General features: G+C 34.8%; 1 protein-coding gene across 11 annotated transcripts in view; it reads left to right on the top strand.

Annotated features, from left to right (window-relative positions):
* Positions 1-20,727, top strand: part of LCORL (ligand dependent nuclear receptor corepressor like) — a 165,606-nt gene that overhangs the window by 106,310 nt on the left and 38,569 nt on the right. For 10 of the 11 annotated variants that reach the window (XM_039218713.1, XM_039218714.1, XM_039218708.1 and 7 more), the window contains exon 5: positions 2,437-2,688. In XM_039218713.1, the coding sequence (XP_039074644.1) occupies positions 2,437-2,688 (252 nt within the window). Of the gene's footprint in view, positions 1-2,436; positions 2,689-20,727 lie in introns of those variants that run through there. The other variant, XM_039218715.1, reaches the window with a different exon arrangement.

Raw genomic sequence — 20,727 nt, 5'->3', positions numbered from 1 at the left:
TAAACAAAATGCTTAGAAGTAAATTCCTATCTCCTTTTAACACATAATACAAAGCAAAATTAAATTTGAAAAAATATGTAAAAGAGTGTTCACAGAAGTCTTCAAAGATTCCTGTGGTAATAATCAAGAAATGGTACATACTGGGAATCCCTATGTACAACATGGAAATTAATTGTTTTGGTGAATCACATCATTTAAGGTACATGTGCTAATATTGCCTATTCTGGACCAAAAAGTATTACATGTACTTAGAAATTACTATTTTTCTAGTTAGTTAATAATTTTATATTAACCTAGTTAATATTTTTACATATTTGGCAGTTTGTGACTTAAATAAAACATAACTGCTCAGTCTCCGTCTTAATGGCTAATGTTTACTAGACTGTTAAAATATGCCAAGTACAGGAATTCAGTATTTTATCTACACCCTTACATAACTTTAAAATATCCTGTGAGCAAGCTCTATTGTGATTTCTAAGATTCTGTTATCATTTCCATTTTTATGAATAGAGAAACTAAAACATAGAGGGGTATGTGATTATCCTGAGCTCATTAAGATGGCTAAGATTACAACCTATACGTATTATCTTTTTATTTTTTCCAGTACCTGAAAACAAGAGTGCCTCTCTTTCCTATTGGGTTCTAAATGAATAAATGTGAAGGCTAACATGTTACTTTTTTATAGGTCCACAGTTCCTTCCTTCTCTCAGGTGTTTTTTTCAGAATTTAAAACTTTTTTTGTTTTGAAAGAGGTAATATAACCAGGGTGTTTATTATGTAACATCTCCAGCAGATCCAAAACAGTACCCTGTGATCAAATATATTGATACTTTTCCAGCATTATAAATAGATTTCATTTCAGCCTAGATCACATTTTGCTATCAAATTTGGTAGTGGTCATTGTGGAGAAGTTTGTTGCTTCTCCTCATCTCCATATAGTATATGTTGTCAAACCATTTTGTATTAAGTTTTTTTTTTTTTTTAATGTTTCTTATTTTAGAGAGAGTGTGTGTGCAAGCTGGGGAGAAGGCTTGGTGGGGGAGGGGGGTAGAGAGAGAAAGGGAAAGAGTGAGAGAATCCCACACTCACTACCCTGGGACTGTGACATGAACTGAAATCAAGAGTCAGACACTCAACTAGCTGAGCCACCTAGGCATTCCCCCCTTCCCCATCTTCAATTTTAGAGTCATGGACTTATTACAGTAGGTGTTCTGGGGAACTTGTCTTCAGATCTCTTAGACATGTGCTCCAGCTAATACTGAACCCCAAAGCAAAAGAGACTTAATCCTTCAGTTTCAGATAGCCCTGGATCAGGACAGGCCTATTAATAACACTAATCTCCCTGGGTAAGTTGAGATATTTAAGGAGCAAAAGTTTAGTATCTCAAGGTTCACTTTTAAGAGGAAGGCATATGGAGCCTAATCACGTCTGCATAGTTATCTTTTCCAATTTACCAATAGGTCTACATCTGAAGGAGCAGAGGAAATAAAAGGATTGAAGTCCAGAAGTATGTGTGTGGACAAACCACCATCACCCAGTCAGTCTCCCCAATACCAAAACTCCTTATCGCTATACTATGTTTACAAGTAGTCTGTCCTTATTCCACACCTCTTATATAAATCATTCAATTGTTTTACCTCTTGTATAAGTTCAAGCAGAATTGTATATCACTGCTGACCTTCATTATAGTTACAGCAGATCAACATGTTTGGGGGTCAGTAATGATATTGCTATTTTTATAGGAGACTCTTAGTAGATACATGCTGAAATATTTAGGAGTGAAGTGTCATAATTCTACAATTTACTTTCAGTGGTCCTGCGAATAAAAAAAGTTTAAAAAGTGAATATGATGGAATACTAACAAATTCTTGAATCTTGGTAGAGGCTGCCTGTGTCACTGTATAGTTTTTTATCTTTATGATTGGAATTTCTCAGTGTAAGTTGAAGAAAGAAAATTTTTTGATGAGCTTCAGGTTACTTTATGTAGAATTCTATATAGATACACACTTGATAGAATTGAAGAATTTAATAGTAATAGTTATGAGAATTTAGATGTTTTGTTTAATAGTTAATGCATGCACGCACTTTGTATATTAAGTTAGAAATGGCCTAGTTACAGTTTATGATCACATTGTAAATGTTTCAATATCTAGTAGAATACCTTTGAATTAAAACTGAAAATAAGCTGTTTTGCTTCTCTAATTCTTTGTATTTTAGTTTAGGACCAAAATTGTTTGTTTTTAAGAAATTATTAAGTATGTCAAGTTTTGGGTTGATGTAACACTAATTAAATCTACAGGATTTCTATTGCTAAGTCATAGAAAGCATTAGCCATTGTGGACTGAACTAAAAGACTCCTGAAACTAAAAATAAATTTACATATTGGTATTTTGCATTTCTCTTTTTTAATGCTTATCATATTTATTTCTTCCCTAGATCTTCCTCAGAACTGTGATCCTAACATTCCCTTAGTTGCTCAGGAATTAATGAAAAAGATGATACGTCAGTTTGCAATTGAGTATATTTCAAAAAGTGGTAAAATTCAAGAAAATAGAAATGGTTCAATTGGACCAAGTCTAATATGTAAAAGTATACAAATGAATCAAGCAGAAAACTCCCTTCAGGAAGAGCAGGAAGGCCCCTTAGACCTCACTGTGAATCGAATGCAAGAACAAAATACTCAGCAAGGTAAGACTCTGTGATGTGTGTGTGTGTGTGTGTGTGTGTGTGTGTGTGTGTGTGTAAAACATAATGTTTTAGTATTTAACATATATAAACCATATATTCATAAAGAAATATATTTTAGGAGTAATATTATGTGTAATTGGCCTCTATGATATGAACTAGAGAGAAGTGCTGAAATTTATATTGCATTGGACTGTTTATAAAAGAGGAAACTGGAGTTGCTCTTCATCTCTTTTCATAATAAAAAGTATGGTGAGAGAACCATTTGTATTCTTTGCTTACTTATTTTTTAATTAAAAAATTTTTTTAAGTTTATTATATTTTGAAAGAACGAGTAGGGGAGGGGCAGAAATAGAGAGAGGGAGAGAGAGAATCCCAAGCAGGCTCTGCACTGTAATGATTCACAGAGGAAAGGAAGGAAGGGCCTTTTTAAAAAAATTTTTTTTAATGGTTTATTTATTTCTGAGAGAGAGAGAGGCAGTGTAAGCAGTGGTGGGTCAGAGAGAGAGACACAGAATCTGAAACAGGCTCCAGGTTCTGAGCTAGCAGTCAGCACAGAGCCCGACGCGGGGATTGGACCCATGAATCGTGAGATCACGACCTGAGCCAAAGTCAGCGCTTAGCCGACTGAGCCACCCAGGTGCCCATATATTTTTTTAATAAAACCATACTGCTGTGGTATAGATGGGTAGCCTCTACTTTGCATACTTGCACACCAAATCTTAAAAAAAAAAAAAAAAAAAAAAATGGAGCACATATTCTTTAAGGCATTTATGTGTGGATATGTGTGTGTATGTATACCCATCAACATCTGTACTAATCTTTCCACAAGTTAAAACTTTTAAGGTTGAAGTAAAGATACTATAAATAATTTTTAAAAGTCTTGCTAATCAGGGGTGCCTGGGTGGCTTAGTCGGTTCAGCGTCCGACTTTCGCTTGGGTCATGATCTCGCGGTTCGTTGGTTTGAGCCCCGCGTCGGGCTCTGTGCTGACTGCCAGCTCAGAGCCTGGAGCCTGTTTCAGTCTGTGACTCTCTCTCTCTCTGACCCTCCCCTGCTCACGCTGTCTCTCTCTCTCTCCTAGAAATAAATAAAAACATTAAAAAAAAAAAAAAAGTCTTGCTAATCATAACTTCATGTCAGTATCTTATTACACAGTGTAGACTTCGGGAGAATTTTATTAGTAATGATAGAAGGTGTAAATCCATATTTCAAATGGTTTTCTTTTTCTTTTTTATTAAATTCTTTTTTTATTTATTTCTAAGAGAGACACAGAGAGAGACAGCATGAACAGGGGAGGGTCAGAGAGAGAGGGAGACACAGAATCCGAAACAGGCTCCAGGCTCTTAGCTAGCTGTGAGCACAGAGCCTGACACGGGGCTCGAACCCACAAACCATGAGGTCATGACCTGTGCCAGAGTCAGACGCTTAACGGATTGAGCCACCCAGGTGCCCCTCAAATGGTTTTCTTAAGAATTAAAATTTTTGGCCTGAATTCACTGTTCTTACCTATAACCAATAAAGTGCTCACACTAGAAGTAACCTTTGTTCTGCCTTTGTTTATTTATTTGCTAGTGCTTACATTTTTCATATCATTCTCATTTTATGTCTTTACAGTACTCATTTAAGCCCATTGTTCATTTTCCATTTTAATTTATTCAAATTAGATAATGTAATCCATAAATCTAATACCTAATCTAACCATAAATAATGAGGATAACTTATAGGTAGCCTAACTTATAAATATTTAAATTATCAAACACAAATGGTTTTATAAGTAAGCTTCATATATTTAAAGCAATAGATAATTTTTGTCTTTCATAGTCTATCTTAAAGAATAGAAAAGATGGAGGACCATGGGGGATAAGAAGGGGAAAAATAGTTGGGGAGAGGGAGGGAGGCAAACCATGAGAGACTCTTGAATGCTGAGAACAAACTGAGGGCTGATGGGGGTGGGGGAAAAGGGAAGGGAGGTGATGGGCATGGAGGAGGGCACTTGTGGGGATGAGCACTGGGTGTTTTATGGAAACCAACTTGACAATAAACTATTTTTAAAAAAAAAGAAATCATAATTGCACTATATGCTAACTTGGATGTAAATTAAAAAATAAATAAAAAGTAAAAAAATAAAGAATAGAAAAGAAAGAAATGTTAGTTTAATCTTAATATCAAACCAAACAAAATAGCAAAAGAAAGAAATTTCCAAACTAGTCTTACTCACAAACATAGGTGCAAACATCCTAAATAAATATTAGCAAATTGAATATAGTGAAGTATAGAAACATAATAAGTAATAACAGGGAGGCATGGATGATTCCACATTTGAAAAATCTCTGTGATTTTCCACATTACCAAAAAAAATAGAAAAAAGATAAAAGAAGCATATTATTCTAATATACAGAAAAAATTCTCCAAAAGCTGACACATACTTACCAAATTAAGAGTACCATGAGCACTGGCACTACCAAAAATATCATAACCCAATGATTTAAAGTAACGGACAAGAGGGGTGCCTGGTGGCTCAGTCAGTTAACCGTCTGACTTTAGTTCAGGTCATGATCTCACAGTTCGTGGGTTCAAGCCCCGCATGGGGCTCTGTGCTGACAGCTAGCTCAGAGATTGGAGCCTATTTCGAATTCTGTGTCTCCCTCTCTCTCTGACCCTCCCCTGATCACATTGTCTCTCTGAAATAAATAAAAAACATTAAAAAATTTTTTAAAAAGTAATGGACAAGACAACAATATTCACTATTGCCTATTTTCAACATTATCTGGATCATAAGAAGTTCTGACTTCTGTAACACGATGAGAAAAAAATGGAAATATGAAAATAAGCAGTAATAAATAATGTGTTATAAGAAAAGAATGAACAAAAGTGGTGGCTTACAAACAATATGGTTGTGGATATAGAAAATATGAAAGAATAGGTAAACTTTCACTTATTAGAACTGATAAAAAGTTCAGAGAAAGTACTGCTCACATGATCAGTATATATTACTGCTGATATCAGCAACCACCTGGTTAGACAGTCCCATGTATAAAAAATCTCATTTACAATAGCAACAAAAGCAGGAAATGCACCAAAACATCTAAGAATGAAACTAATAAACTGTTTAAAACCTTATAGATAACATAAGACTATCGAAGGACACAAATAAGACTCCCCAAATAAGCAATTATATTTTAAATGAATGGACAGACTCTAAAAGATGGCATTTTATGCTTAATATGTTTACAGATTCAGTGTCATTTCAGTCAAAATTCTCATATGGTTTGTTGTAAAAACTGACTTGCCAATCCTAAAATTTATGAGCAATACATAAAGAGCTAAGAAAAACTAAGTGTGGCTGAGGGAGTCCCTCTAAAACATATCAAGACTTACTTGGTGCAATAATGTTAAAACATGGTTCTGTTGCCCATATACAAATTAGTAGAACAGCAAGCTGGAAACTCTCCAAACATTAGTGGAATCTGGTACAAGATAGAGATGTCATTATAAATCACTGGGAAGGATGGCCTATTGAATTAATGGTTCCAGGGCAACTGGTTACCCATTGTAGTACCAAAAAGAAAAAAGATGATTCCTATCTCACACCTCTCACAAAAGTAATTCAAGTGGGTTAAAGGGCTAAATTGTGAAAAGAAAAATAGAAAGGAAATATAAACGATTATATCCTACTGAACTCAAAATAAGGAGGAATTTCTTAAGAATTTCTTAAATTTCTTAAGATGCAAGAGTAACTGTACAACAATGTTGTTAATTTGACTGTATTGAAATAAACTTAAGTATTCTAAAAGACACTATGAACAGAGTGAAAATTCAAGCCTCAAATGGAGATAGTATTTATAACTGATGTAACTGGCATTCAACTAATAGACAGAACTGCAGCAAATGAGAAAAACGTTGACAACTATGTAGAAGAATAGGCAAAAACAGTTGGCCGAATAGAGTTGGCCATATAAGCAAAGAAAAAGATACTCAAAAGAATATCCTATCCAGCCTCTGCCCCAATATAGGGTGTTTTATTCTCTACTGAAAGAGATAGTAATTCAATTGCTGGTTGACAGTAAATACATATAAAAAATCTTTGTTTGACTGCTCTTGACAATTAAGGTCATATATCTGAAATATCCATCCTTGGCTTTCATTTTTTTTTTTTCTATCTGCAGCAGTGTTTTCCTTAACAGTACTATAAATATTTCTAGAAATTATTGTATCTCTACGACCTCTGTTTTCCATGCTAATCTTTAGAAGTTTTTCCTCCCATCTGCAGCAATTTACTCCTTCTACTAGCACTGTAAATATTTATTGAAACTATTATGCCTCTCTCTAAACTTATGTTTTCCATGCAGATCTTTTCATCTAATTGTTCCTCATAAGTCAGTTTCCATATTCATCATTTTCCTGCAACTCTAGACTAAAAATATAGTTACTCTAAGGGAAACTCCCATTTACCTCTCCATTGTACTTTCTAGCCAGGTGTTTCAAACATTATAGATATTTCTTTGTGTACTTTCATTTCTACAGATTTGTGTAAATACTCTGATCCTCAGATACTGGGAGGAAGTAAGTCATGCATTGCTTGTACCAGTGATTCTTTTTGCCCTGGCACACTAAGTTAAAACCAGGTAGAAATAATATTAGCATATCATTTTTTAAAAATTTCAGTTTTAACCTAGGGCCAAAGTAAAAACCTCCTAAATTCCACAAGAGAGGAGGAGCTTACCAGTCCTACACAAAACAATATCAGATGTGGGCAGAAATGAAACAGTGTGTCATTGGCCCTGTTGGTGTGGATTTCTGCCCCGAAGTCCAGTGAATATTCTGGTAGAGCTTTTATTATAGTAAATTTCTCCTTGCATTGCGATTGTTGCCATGTTTATCTTTCCACTATAATATATCCTTTGGAAGCAGGAACCTGCCTCTTGATTTTTATATTCCCATTACATATATGATGTATGACATATTGGATTAAAAATTTTCATTGTTTTCAAACACTACTGACAACTAAAATGAGAATTGAGAATTGATCATTGGTTTTATGATTTTTTAGCAGTGAATTTTTTAATTTTAAACATTCTAGATGGAAAATATCCTGAAATACCTTAATAGTTTCTTAAACAACATATGGTACATTGTCATTATGAACATTAGTTGTTGCACTGCCTTATAATGTCTTTGCATTTTTAGAATTATTTTCCCTTAAGCTAATTGGCAATAAATAAGTAAAAAAAAAATATTTTTTAATTACTACTTCACACTACTGGTAGGCTATCCTTTGGAAATCGTATCTCCTAGTTTGAATAAGATTTTCTTTAAAAAAACAAATTATGTATGAGACTAATATCAACTAGGCTTCAAGTGAGCAATGGGAGACTGCATTGAATAAATTATATGAATTTCAGTGATATGTTTAGTTGATAATAAGTTTCCTTTTTTTTTTATTCAAAAAGACAAAAAAAGTTTAATCTTGTATTGAGCCTTTATCTCCAACAAGGTCTAAATAACAGCCCAAGATATTTTATGAATGCAGTCCCTGCTCTTCACAATTGTGTGACCCTAGACAAGGGTGCTCACACCCGGGGTGCTCTAGGTCCTTGATTTCTCAATTCCAGAAGGAAAAGTTGAACTGTATGGTTCCCACGGCTTTTGCAGCCCCAACATCTCTGGCATCTTTTGACCAACCAGTCCAGTTAAATGGGCTCATTAAGTACACTGGGCGATTTATTGCTCTTTCAAGTTACCTTTTTGTTGTTGTTGTTGTTGTTGAAAGAAATTTATTTTTTTCTTTTCTCTGTTATTTATTTTTTTACAGATAGTTTATTGTCAAGTTGGTTTCCATATAACACCCAGTGCTCATCCCCACAAGTGCCCTCCTCCATGCCCATCTCCCCCCTCCCCTATTAAGTATCCTTTATTGGTGTTACTGCCACTACTAGTCTGGTTTCTTGGCTGAGATTAACGTAGGTGAAGCTGTCAGCTGAGATGTTAAAACTGTAATTAAGAGAGCCATTTTGGTTTTATAGTATTATGTTTACAGTAAATAAAGTCTTCTGTTATTCTGTTAGGAAAATAATGAACAGCTTTTAAAGTTCAATTCAGAAACTATTTCTGTGTCTCATCTTGTTTTTCTATGCTGAGCTTTTATTTTCCGAGACTAAAGACACGGAAGAGAATGTTATGTTCTATGCTTAAGATGATACCATATTTTATTAAACTTGAAGAAGAAAACATAATATATCTAGATTATCCATGCCATTTTCAATCTAATACTCCCTGACTCTAGGGATAGAAGATACTTAAAAATTCCAGATGAAGGCAAACCAGTCTACTGCTTAAAACCAAAGGCTTCTCATTGTCCTTAGGATAAAATCTAAAATCCTGAACTTGCCTAGATCCAGCTCCTGTCTACCAGTCTCCTCTTGTGTCTCTCTTTTGTTTTAGTCCTCATTCTGGCTTTTTCTCATTTTCTTCAGGGTGTTATACACTGGCCTCAGAACATTCACACATACCATTGCCTTTTTGTAGGAGCCACTCTCTACCCACACCAATGTATTCTAAATAAAACTTGTTTTTTTCAGGTCTTTTAAACACCATGTCTCTAAGAAAACTTCCTCCACACCTCCTAAGTTGCATGCACACGTACCCATGTGTACACATTATTATTAATTCCCACCAAAATGTGGTTTGGGCCTCTTACTGTATTTTCTTATAGCAGCATGTGTTCTTTTGTAGCACTTCTCACCCTTCTAATGATTTGTTTCCACCATTTTATTTTGTACTTCCTGTCTGTTTAGCTCTTTCCCCTCCTTTATTATTTTCTTTTAGGTTCTATTTTTTTCTTTATTTCACTTTTTCTTCTTTGCTGATTTTGAAGTTATATACTCTGTTGCTATTCTGTTAGTGGTTATGCTAGAAATTTTTAAGTGTGTAATTAACTGAACAGTTAATATAAGATTTCAATGTATCTTAACTTGTCACTTATCCCAACACATATAGTCATTTTATCAGTGCTTTAGTTCTCATTTTATCACACCACAATCCAATCTAATTATCTAATCTAACCTAATTATAACTATTTGTTTTATATCACCAATTTTTGTTTAGCTTTACATATATGATGACCTTTACCTTTGCTCACCATTCCTTCCTTTATCTCATATCTCAGATGTACTCTGGGAACAGAAATTGTAATTCTTTTAATTCTATTGATAGTGAACTCTGAGGTTTTTTTTTTTTTCATCTACTACTAGTTCATGTCCTTCTTCTTCCCTCTTCCTTCTTCCTTTTTTTTTTTTTTTTTTTTAATTTTAGAGAGAAAGCATGCAGGTGGGGGAGAGGGGCAGAGGGAAGGAGGGAGAACATCTTAAGCAGGCTTCCACGCTCAGCATGGAGCCTGATGCGGGGCTTGATCCAACAACCCTTGGATCATGACTTGCACTGAAACCAAGAGTCAACTGCTGAACCGACTGAGCCACCCAGGCACCCTGTTTTTTTATCTTTAATTTATGTTTATCTTTAAAGATAATTTTTCTGAGCATACTAGTTTAGACTGACAATTATTTTTTTTTGTAAGCACTGCTACTCTGATAGTGCCTTTGCTTCCATTGTTACTAAAACTGAAGCTAATCGTCTTTCCTTTATAGGTAATCTTCATACTCTGTACTTCTAGTGTCTCTTTTTCTCTTTGTGTTTTGTTTATGGTGTTCTGCAGGTTGTCTTGGATACGTTTAGATGTAGTTTTATTTTATTCTGATTGGTAATCATGTGGTTTCTATTAACAGTCCAAATATCTTTCATCAAATGTGATTTTTTTTTTAGCCATTATCTTTTCAAATATATTGTAACTCTCACTTTATCACCTGTCAAAATGTACCAAGGTGTATTTTGGATGCTCTCATTCTATCTTCTCTATCTCTTATCTTCTCTTTCATATATTCTACCTCTTTGTCTCCTTGTATTGCATTCTGATTAGTTTTTTAGAACAGTCTCCAAATTCACTAATTCTCTCTGGAGCTATTCTAATTGGTTTAACCTGTATCTTCAGTTTTTAATTTGTTATTACATTTTTCATTTCCACAAATTATTTGTAACCTTTTTAAAATAGTCCTGTCAGTGTGCCCTTTATTTTACCAACAAATAAATAAGCAAGATATCAAGAATAACTGGGAAGATTATTTTAGGTAAGGTGGTTAGGAAAGTCTTCCTGAGGAAATGAGTTTGAGCAGAGACTTGAATAATGAGAAGTCCTCCATATGAAGATCTGACATTCTAGGTAGAAGAAATAACAGATAGAAAGACAAAAATATCAGAAATAAAAAACAGAAACAAATCAGTTACGTTTGAGGAACTATATGAAGATTGCCTCAGTTACTTAAAAATCAAGAGACTATTGAAAGCTTTTTCTATAAAGTCAGACTATAGAATGGCAAGAAATATAATTGTTACAGAATATATGAACTGGGTTTTTCATTTTTCTGTCTTATAAAGAATATCACAAACAAAAAACTATGCTCTCTGCAGTCAGATGTTCCGTACATGTTGCCATGTAAACAAACCATCACTTGACTAACATAATTTGCTATGTGAAGCATAGAAAGAAAGAAGGAAGGGGAGAGGGGAAAGAAGGACAGAAAGGAAGAAAAGATTAACTTTCTTTGTAACCGTTACATTTTTCCTGAATAGTTGTTATAGTTTAATACTAAATTGGTCACTTTAACACCATATGGTTCCTAAGTGACAGTACATCTGATTTTAGTTTTCTTTATAATTTTATCTGTTTTTGTTCTGAGGAGATAACTTTCATAATGAATATCTTAACATAACTTTGAATTTTCAGTTTGCCAAAATTATATTCTCATGCTCAGATTGAATAAAGTAAAGCTGACATTACTTCTGTATTTAAAATCTTCCTCTTAGTTTTCTATTACATAAAGAACAAAATTTAAATTTATTTTCATGACTTGTTTGGCTTTGCTAAGATCTTGTTCAGGTCTACCTCTCTGTCTTATATAGAGAGAATATATATGTAAATATATGTTCAAGGTTATTCATTGAGGGCTTTATGTATGTATGTATGTTTTATTTATTTCTGAGAGAGAGAGGCAATGTGAACGGGAGGGTCAGAGAGAAGGAGACAAAAAATCTGAAGCAGGGTCTAGGTTCCAAGCTAGCTGTCAGCACAGGGCCCGATGTGGGGCTCGAACCCGCCAACTGTGAGATCGTGACCTTAGCCAAAGTAGGACGCTTAACTGACTGAGCTACCCAGGCACCCCTGAGGGCATTATTTATAATAGCAAAGTGTTAGAAATATATTCTGGTTTGCAAAAACAAATCAGGAAAAGATAAAAACTAACAGCATGGTTACCAATAAGTGGGTGAAGTAGATGAGGCAGAGAGGATAAGATGCAAGTGCTGTGAATAGACCTTGTGTAGTTTTATGTAAATATCATACACATTCCAAAGAATACACATTTTTTAGAAAAATAAAGCAGTCCCTAAACATTTGAGAAAGAATGTAACATACAAACCTGGCTGCATTATATGACATGGAAGAAAGAATTATATGAGGTGACTTTAGCCAATATTTTGACTGTGCATTCTTAGTGGGATATATTTTAAGGACAAGGAGTGCTTCAAAGAAGTCCTTTTGGTAATATTAGTAATCATATTGCCATTGTTTGTTATTTTGAATCTGAAATGATAAATATGTAGTCATGTTAACATTAGGGAACCAAGATTTTCAGGGTAAGGGGGAAAAATACAAGAGTAAAATCCAAGAAGTAAAAACACTTTAATATTATATGTGAATTGGAAATGTGAGTGCAAATTCATGAATTTTTTTTCTCTTCAAAAATATGCATTTCCTAGTCTGGTTACTGAAGTACCCTAAAAGCAATGACAGCTCAATGTCATTGAACTTAGGCCTGGATCGTGGTCCTTAAACGTTATTTTCCCTGGGGCACCTGGATGGCTCAGTTGGTTAAAACCCCTCTGACTCTTGGTTTCGGCTCAGAACATGATCTTACAGCTTCATGGGTTCAAACCCTGCATCAGGCTCTGTGCTGGTTCAAACCCTGCATCATGGAGCCTGCTTGAGATTCTCTCTCTCCCCTCTTTCTGCCCCTCCCTCACTTGTGCTGTCTCTCTCAAAATAAGTAAACTTAAAAAAAAGCTCCTTAGGAAAATAAAATTTAAAAAAAAACAAAACATTATTTGCCTTTAGGGGCACCTCGGTGGCTCAGTCAGTTGAGCAACAGACTCTTGATTTCAGCTTGGGTCATGGTCTCACAGTTCATGAGTTCAAGCTCTGTGCATGGGTCTTTGTGTGGACAGTGTGGAGGTTGGGATTCTCTTTTTCCTTCTCTCTCTGCTCCTCCCCCACTCGTCCTAACTCATTCTCTGTCTCAAAGAAACTTAAAAATATTAAAAAATAAACATTTTTTTTCCTGTAAAATGAGGCTAGCTACTTCTTTGCAACCCAGGTCTGGATTAGAAAGTGTACAGAATGAGCCTAGATAGAACATCTTGTTTCAGCAAGTAAGGAAGCTCTAAAGACTGAATTGTCAACAGAATACAGAAACCAATGTTAAGGGTTCCCCATTGGCCAATATGAGAACATTTGAGCATCAAAAGGAAGAAAAATTGCAACTGAAGTCTGCTGAATGTTTTAAAATCCATTAGTTTATGATAATCAGAAAATAGAAGTGACTTGGGGCGCCTGGGTGGCTCAGTCGATTAAACATCTGACTTCAACTCAGGTCATGATTTCATGGTTCATGGGTTCGAGCCCCGCGTCGGGCTCTGTGCTGACAGCCAGCTCAGAGCCTGGAGCCTGCTTCAGATTCTGTATCTCCCTCTCTCTCTGACCCTCCCCTGCTCATGCTGCCTCTCTCTCTCTCTCTCTCTCAGAAATAAATAAAACATTTAAAAAAATTAAAAAAAAAAAAAGAAAATAGAAGTGACTCTCAAAGCCTTTAGTCCACACTGGAGGTATGATAGTATACCAACTCCTTACTGTGCAAATGAGCAATTAAAGGAAAAAGTTAAGCATAATTCCTTTTTTTTTTTTAAATAAAAAACACATTGTGTTTCAGGACCAAATAGCCATCATTTAAGGAAGATTCTTAAATTTATTTTTTATAGTTTATTTTTGAGACAGAGACAGAGCATGAGTGGGGGAGGGGCAGAGGGAGAGGGAGAGAGAATCTGAAACAGGCTCCAGGCTCTTAGATGTCCACACAGAACCTGATGCGGGGCTCAAACCCACGAACTGCGAGATCATGACCTGAGCCAAAGTCGGAGGCTTAACCAACTGAGCCACCCAGGCGCCCCTACGGAAGATTCTTAAAGAAGAATCTTTAACCTAATAAATATGGAAGACACGATAGCCTAAAAGTATTACTATTTTGCGTCCCCTAATAAGATAATTGAATCAAACATCATCATCAGAAGATCAGACTATTAGAGGAAAGCTTGCTTGGGGAGCTTTACAGTGGATGATGGGGTCAGACGATCACCATCAGAACACAGTGATCACTTGAGAATCATTGAAATTAGACTATGTGCCTCCTGAAATGTTGTATCACTTTTGAAGTACTTGCTGAAAACATTGAATATGAATCTAAGCAATTCTTTTTTAAGTTTATTTTAGAGAGAGTGCATGAGTGGGGAGAAGCAGAGAGAATCCCAAACAGGCTGTTAGCACAGAGTCAGACACAGGGCTTAATCCCACGAACCATGAGATTATGACCTGAGCTGAGCCACAGTCAAGAGTCCAGGCACCCCTCTAAGTAATTCTTTAGGCCAGTGGTTCTCAAATGTGGTTTAGCCAGCTCTTGGAGCCCCTGAAACTTTTTCAGGGAATACCTCAGGTGAAGACTAAATAATATAAGTTATTTATCCTTTTCACTCTCATTCTCTCACAAATACATAATTAAGTCTGCTAGAGACTACATGATGTAGTATATCTAAAGACATTGAATACAGAAGCACATATGACAATTTAGCTATCTTCTATTAAGCTAGACACTAAAGAGATTTGCAAAATTATTAAAAAATCTCATGTTTTACTTTGAAAGTATTATTTTGCATTAAATTTCTTTAAAAACTAATATTTATAGTTATCAATTAGGGATATTTTAAAAATTTATTGGTTTAATTTATAATATGGTAAATATAAGTGGATATAACTCACCTCAACAAAAGCTCTTTGAGGTCCACAGTAATTTTTAAGATTGAAAAGAAATTGTAAGATCCAGAAGTTTGAGAACCATTTGCTTTAGAATTAATTCAAGTTTAAGAATTACTGGGAAATCAAAGTAAGTGACCACAGGAAACAAAACAAACCGTAATGTAAAATGTTCTGTAGTAGTCAATGTTATAAGGACCCATTAGAGGAAAATTCAGTACAAACTAGGTGTTAGATGTTAGCAAGGAATTGGTATGGTTATGTATGAAAATGTTTATATGTTTTAAAGATGCATGATATAGAAGTGATGTGACATCTGTAATTAGCCTAAAATACTTTAGTAAATAGGAATAAATGGAGCAAGTATAGCAAAAATGTAGGTAATTGTTGTAACTGGAGAGTGGATATAATGGGCAAATCATTTTTTTATGTTTGAATTTTATCTTGATAAAATTTATTTTTTAAAAAAGAACACATCACATTCTCAGTGGCTTTGCCTGATCATTTATTCCAACATAGTAACCTCTTTCCACCTGCTATTGTTATTACTGTGTCCTGTTACTGGGTTTTATTTTCATTATAAGTCTTACCACCTGGTGAAATTTTTTTTATTGATTTATCCTTTCTTTGTCTTCCCCTCTAGACAATAAGTCCCATGAGAGCAGGAACATTTTCTATCTTGTTTTCTATTATTTACTGTGTGCCTAAGAAAATGACTGGCATATTATATCCAATCAATAAGTACTAACTGAATGAATGAACTATAAAGGCTATGTGTTATAGAAAAATTAGAAAATAAGTAAGCAAATGAAGAAAATAAAATTATCCTTCCTTAGCCATCCAAAGTTAAGTTTTCAATTCTTCCTAATCATTTTCTGGGGAAAAAAAATACACACAGTCTGTCTTTCTAGAGCTCATGCCCACAAATCATACATTATATAATCCTATGCAACTTGCATTTTTAAAATCACATTTTTAAGGGTACCTGAGTGGCTCAGTCAGTTGAATGTCCAACACTTGATTTCAGCTCAGGTCATGATCCTAGGGTCGTGGGATCAAGCCCCACATGAGGCTCCATCCTGAACCTGGACCCTGCTTAAGATTCTCTCTCCCCACTTCTGTCCTGCTTGTGTGCACTCTCTCTCAATTTAAAAATATATAATAATAATATTTTTAAACATTCTTATGTTACTAAATATTTTTCTACAGAATCATTTGCTTTTTTGAGTAGTATTTGGTTGTGTGGATCACATTATATTTAATCCTATCTTCAGATACGTAAGTAAACATGCTTGAACTAAGATTTTGCACTCAATTTTTACCTTAGGACACATTCCTAGAAGTGAAATTGCTGCCTCAAGGTACACACATATAAAGCTGTTATAAGTTGGGGTGCCTGGGTTGCTCATTCAGTTAAGCAGGTCTTGATCTCAGGGTTGTGAGTTCAAGCCCCATGTTGGGTTCTGTGCTGGGCATGAAGCCTACTTAAAATAAAAAAAGCTGTTAGAAGTCAAGTTATTTGGGGGTTGGGGGTGAGTTGATGATTAGAGGATGATATATGGTGGGGGTGTCTCTTGGTGGAAGGTGGTAATCTAGGTGCTGTTTACATAGGACTGTTTAGTTTGTGAACCTTGATTAAACTATATATACTTATGTGGATTTTTATTATGAATGTCATTTCAGTAAAAAGTTTTTAAAAAAATTTTTGGATAAGCATGACAGACACTATCAAATATATCGTCAACAAATGCAAAGTCTTCCAGTATGGCATTGTAGTAATAAGTATACATCCCACATTTTAAGTAAAAAAGTTTGATTAAAATTTGAACATAATAGAGTAGTGCAATATATGGAATGAAAAAAACCTGTTTTAAAAAATATTTTTCAAGTGTGGACTTGAAGCCTTTTGAAACTTTGTGTTAATTTAGTACTTGTAGGAATAACAAGAAAAAAAAAGAACTGCATTGAAATTCTAAAATGGTATTTGGTGAAAGTGTAAACCTTATTTAATTTTACCAGTAATATTTTTTAATGAAATTTAGTGTTATTTATTTTTACATCCTAAATTCACTAAAAGTACTCTAATTTACATGGTCTCTTATTAATAAATAGATGAATGAATCTTGTGGGTTTCAGGTATATATGCACTAAATAAAACACATCAGAAAGACTATGACTTTCCCTTTTTAAAACATGCTTGTAGAGGGTGCCAAATAAGGGAAGGAAAAACCAATATTAAAACTTAATTGATGTGCTACTCTGATAGTTTATTGGTTATTTCCTCTATGACTCTGAACTCGGTGGTTAAACTAGTAACAGTAAAAACAATTTAAAAATAAAATTTGGGTAAACCCAAGGGAATACTTTTACACTTTGGTATTATTTTGTCAACAAGTCTGGGTTAATAAATTTTATTAAGTTTGAGTTAATAAGTTTTAGTATATGTATGCAAGTGTGTATCTATCTACACACATATTTTAGCTACCCAGATCCTTATCAGAGATCACCACTGTTGCTATTTGGTATATTTACTTTCAGGTTTTATTCTATATTTGACTTTTTGGCTTTCTGTATGATTAGTTATCTATATCTCTATTCAAGTTTATATCTGATGTTTTTTTGTAAATGTTTACTTATTTGTGTATGTGTGTGTGTGTGTGAGAGAGAGAGAGAGAGAGGCAGAGTATGAGCAGAAGAGGGGCAAAGAGGGAGACACAGAATCCAAAGCAGGCTCCAGGCTCTGAGCTGTCAGCACAGAGCCCCAATGCAGGGCTGGACCCCACAAACCACAAAATCATGGCTTGAGTAAAAGTTGGACACTTAATTGAGCCACGCAGGCACCCTTATATCCTATCTTTTAAGAACATTATAATAGCAGTTGCAGTGCTCCTTATTTTTATTTATTTATTTATTTATTTATTTATTTATGAGAGAGAGAGAGAGAAAGTGTGCGAGTGTGGGAAGGCCAGAGAGAGAAGGAGACACAGAATCCAAAGCAGACTCTAGGCTCTGATCTGTTAACACAGAGCCCGAAGCAGGACCCAAGCCCACAAACCACGAGATTATGACCTGACCCGAAGTCAGATGCTCAACCAACTGAGTCACCCAGAAGCCCCTTCCATGTTTTATTAATTATCTTAATGGATGTGTTAGACCTAATTCTCAAATAAATGAAAGTACCATAATTTATATAACCATTTAAAAAATATTTAGGGTTGTAAAAAATTGTAAATCTTTCATTTATCTTTGTACATGAAAACATTTCCACATTAAATATTTTCTTAAAATAGATGTCTAAAAAAGTGTGAACATTTTTTTAAGGCCAAGAAGCAATTTTTAAATTTTAGAGAGTGTGCTAACAGGGTTGAGGGGCAGAAGGGGCAGAAGAAGAGAGAGAGAATCCCAAACAAGCTCTATGCTCAGCACAGTGCCCAGTGCAGGGCTCAATCCCACAACCCTGGGATCACAACCTGAGCTGAAATAAAAAATTGGACACTCAACTGACTTAGCCACACAGGCACCCCAAAATGTATAAACATTTTTAAGATTTTTGATAATATATTGCTATAATGTTTCCAAGTGTGTCATGTTCCTAAGCTAGTAATGTTTGACCATGCCCAGATTATTACACCATTGCCAACATTATAATTTGTCTTTTTAGGGGCTCCTGGGTGGCTTAGTCGGTTAAGCGTCCGACTTTCGCTTAGGTCATGATCTCGCGGTTCGTGAGTTCGAGCCCCGCGTCGGGCTCTGCTGACTGCCAGCTCAGAGCCTGGAGCTTATTTCAGAGTCTGTATCTCCCTCTCTCTCTGACCCTCCCCTGCTCACGCTGTCTCTTTCTCTCTCCTAGAAATAAATAAAAAACATTAAAATATATATATATAATTTGTCTTTTTAAACATCAGATTAGAATTTTGGTTAAAGGCAGACTCTACAACATGGCTATCTGAGTTTGAATGGCATTTTCTCTACTTAACAACTATGTGATTGTGTGCAAGATAATTGACCTGTCTTTCACTTTCAATTTTATCATTAAAATGTGCAAATTTGTAAAACCTATTATTATATTGGGTTGTGGAAGCACTAAGTGGGTTAAGACAGGTAATACTCTTTGTTTTGCACACTTTATTTGCACTATAGAAAAATACTAGTTTTATATATTTAGTTTTTTTGTGAGTTACTAATATGTTCTAGAAGTCATCTGAATATGAATAAATTAATAATTTAAATCCAGGAATCTCCTAGAGAGTACAGTAAGAAAAGACCAGAAAGAGCCAAAGGCTGACTAGGACCATACATTGAGGAATTAAAGAAAGACAAGACCCATTTAGGGAGATAGATAAGAAGTGATCTGAGCTATATGGTAGAAATAACATTAAGGTATTTATCAAAACTGTTAACATAGGTTTGCGGTTTGCATCAAACATTATTAAATGTTAAGTAGCAGTGATTTTGATTAAAGTTTTATTGCTAGTAATTACCATTTTTGTGAAATTTCATTTGGAATATTCTTCCCTCTAGACAATATAAAATTTATGTGATTTTGAGGATGCCTGGGTGGCTCAGTCAGTTAAGCATCCAACTTTAGCTTGGGTCATGATCTTGCAGTCCGTGGGTTTGAGCCCTGCTCCAGGCTCTGTGCTGACAGTTCAGAGCCTGGATACTTCAGATTCTGTGTCTCCCCCTCTCTCTGCCCCTCCCTTGCTCATGTTCTGTCTCTCTTAAAACTAAATAAATATTAAATTTTTTTAAATTTAAAAATAATTTGATATTTTCTCCTCTCATTAAAGTTTGATTGCTTTGGGATGCCTGGTTGGCTCAGTTGGTTTAGTATCCAACTCTTGATTTCAGCTCATGTCATGATTCCAGAGTCATAGGGTTGAGCCTTGTGTCCAGCTTTTTGCCAAGCATGCAGCCTGCTTCAGATTCTCTCCCTCTGTCCCTTTCTCCTGCTCATGCTGTCTTTGTCACTCATGCTCTCTCTCAAAAAACAAAATAACGAAACAAACAAACAAGAAAACACCTAACTTGTTTTCATGTACTGAATCATACTATTATTTATATATTTAATATTGGTGGTAGATAAGTGGCTTCAAAGACTCATGTTCATACTCCAATATGGACTGAGCTTCATGATTTGCCTTGTATAGCTACTGAAGACCAAGTGTTGTGAGGAGTTAATAAATATATTTTTAATATATGTAGTATTCATAATTAAGTGATTAATGATCATCAGTCTTGACAATAATTTCTGAAGAAAAATCTGTATGATTATTAGAACCTAACAAATATAGAAATTGATTGAAAACCATTCTTAGCCTCTTTATCTTAAGCAGTTTCTCTGTGTGAAGCTAACCCTCTCTTCTATATAGGTATCAACCTTTTGACTGTGTTGTCATCTTCTGAGTGGCTGAACAAAGTTAATCGATTGCATGACTGTTTTGTTAGTCAGAGTTTGTTGTTTGCAGTGCTGATTATTGTGACAAAATTGAGTAAGTCATTGATGAGTCAGTGAATAAGTATTGAGGTACTGTTCCTTTCAGGCCCTGGCTTAGAGAGTGGATATTGCAAGAACATCAGCTAGGTAATTATGCTTAATTAAATATAAATGTTAAATAGATCCTAAACATAGTTACTAACTCCCCTATTGGACTTTAGGGGCTAAAGTAGGGAAATTATAATAATATGCCATAAATACAATATAGAAGAATACAAAAGGTGTTGTAGGGAAAATTAGAAAAATGTTTGAGGGGATGATTCTGAAGCATGTGTAGAAGTTAGCCAGGCCAAGAGAACACAGAGCATACTTTGAAGAATGGACAAAGGACATAAGATGAGAGAAAGAATGGTGTC

The sequence above is a fragment of the Hyaena hyaena genome, unplaced genomic scaffold (assembly GCF_003009895.1).
Source record: "Hyaena hyaena isolate Hyena2069 unplaced genomic scaffold, ASM300989v1 scaffold_774, whole genome shotgun sequence".
Lineage (NCBI taxonomy): Eukaryota > Metazoa > Chordata > Mammalia > Carnivora > Hyaenidae > Hyaena > Hyaena hyaena.
This window is presented reverse-complemented; position numbering and strand designations above follow the sequence as displayed.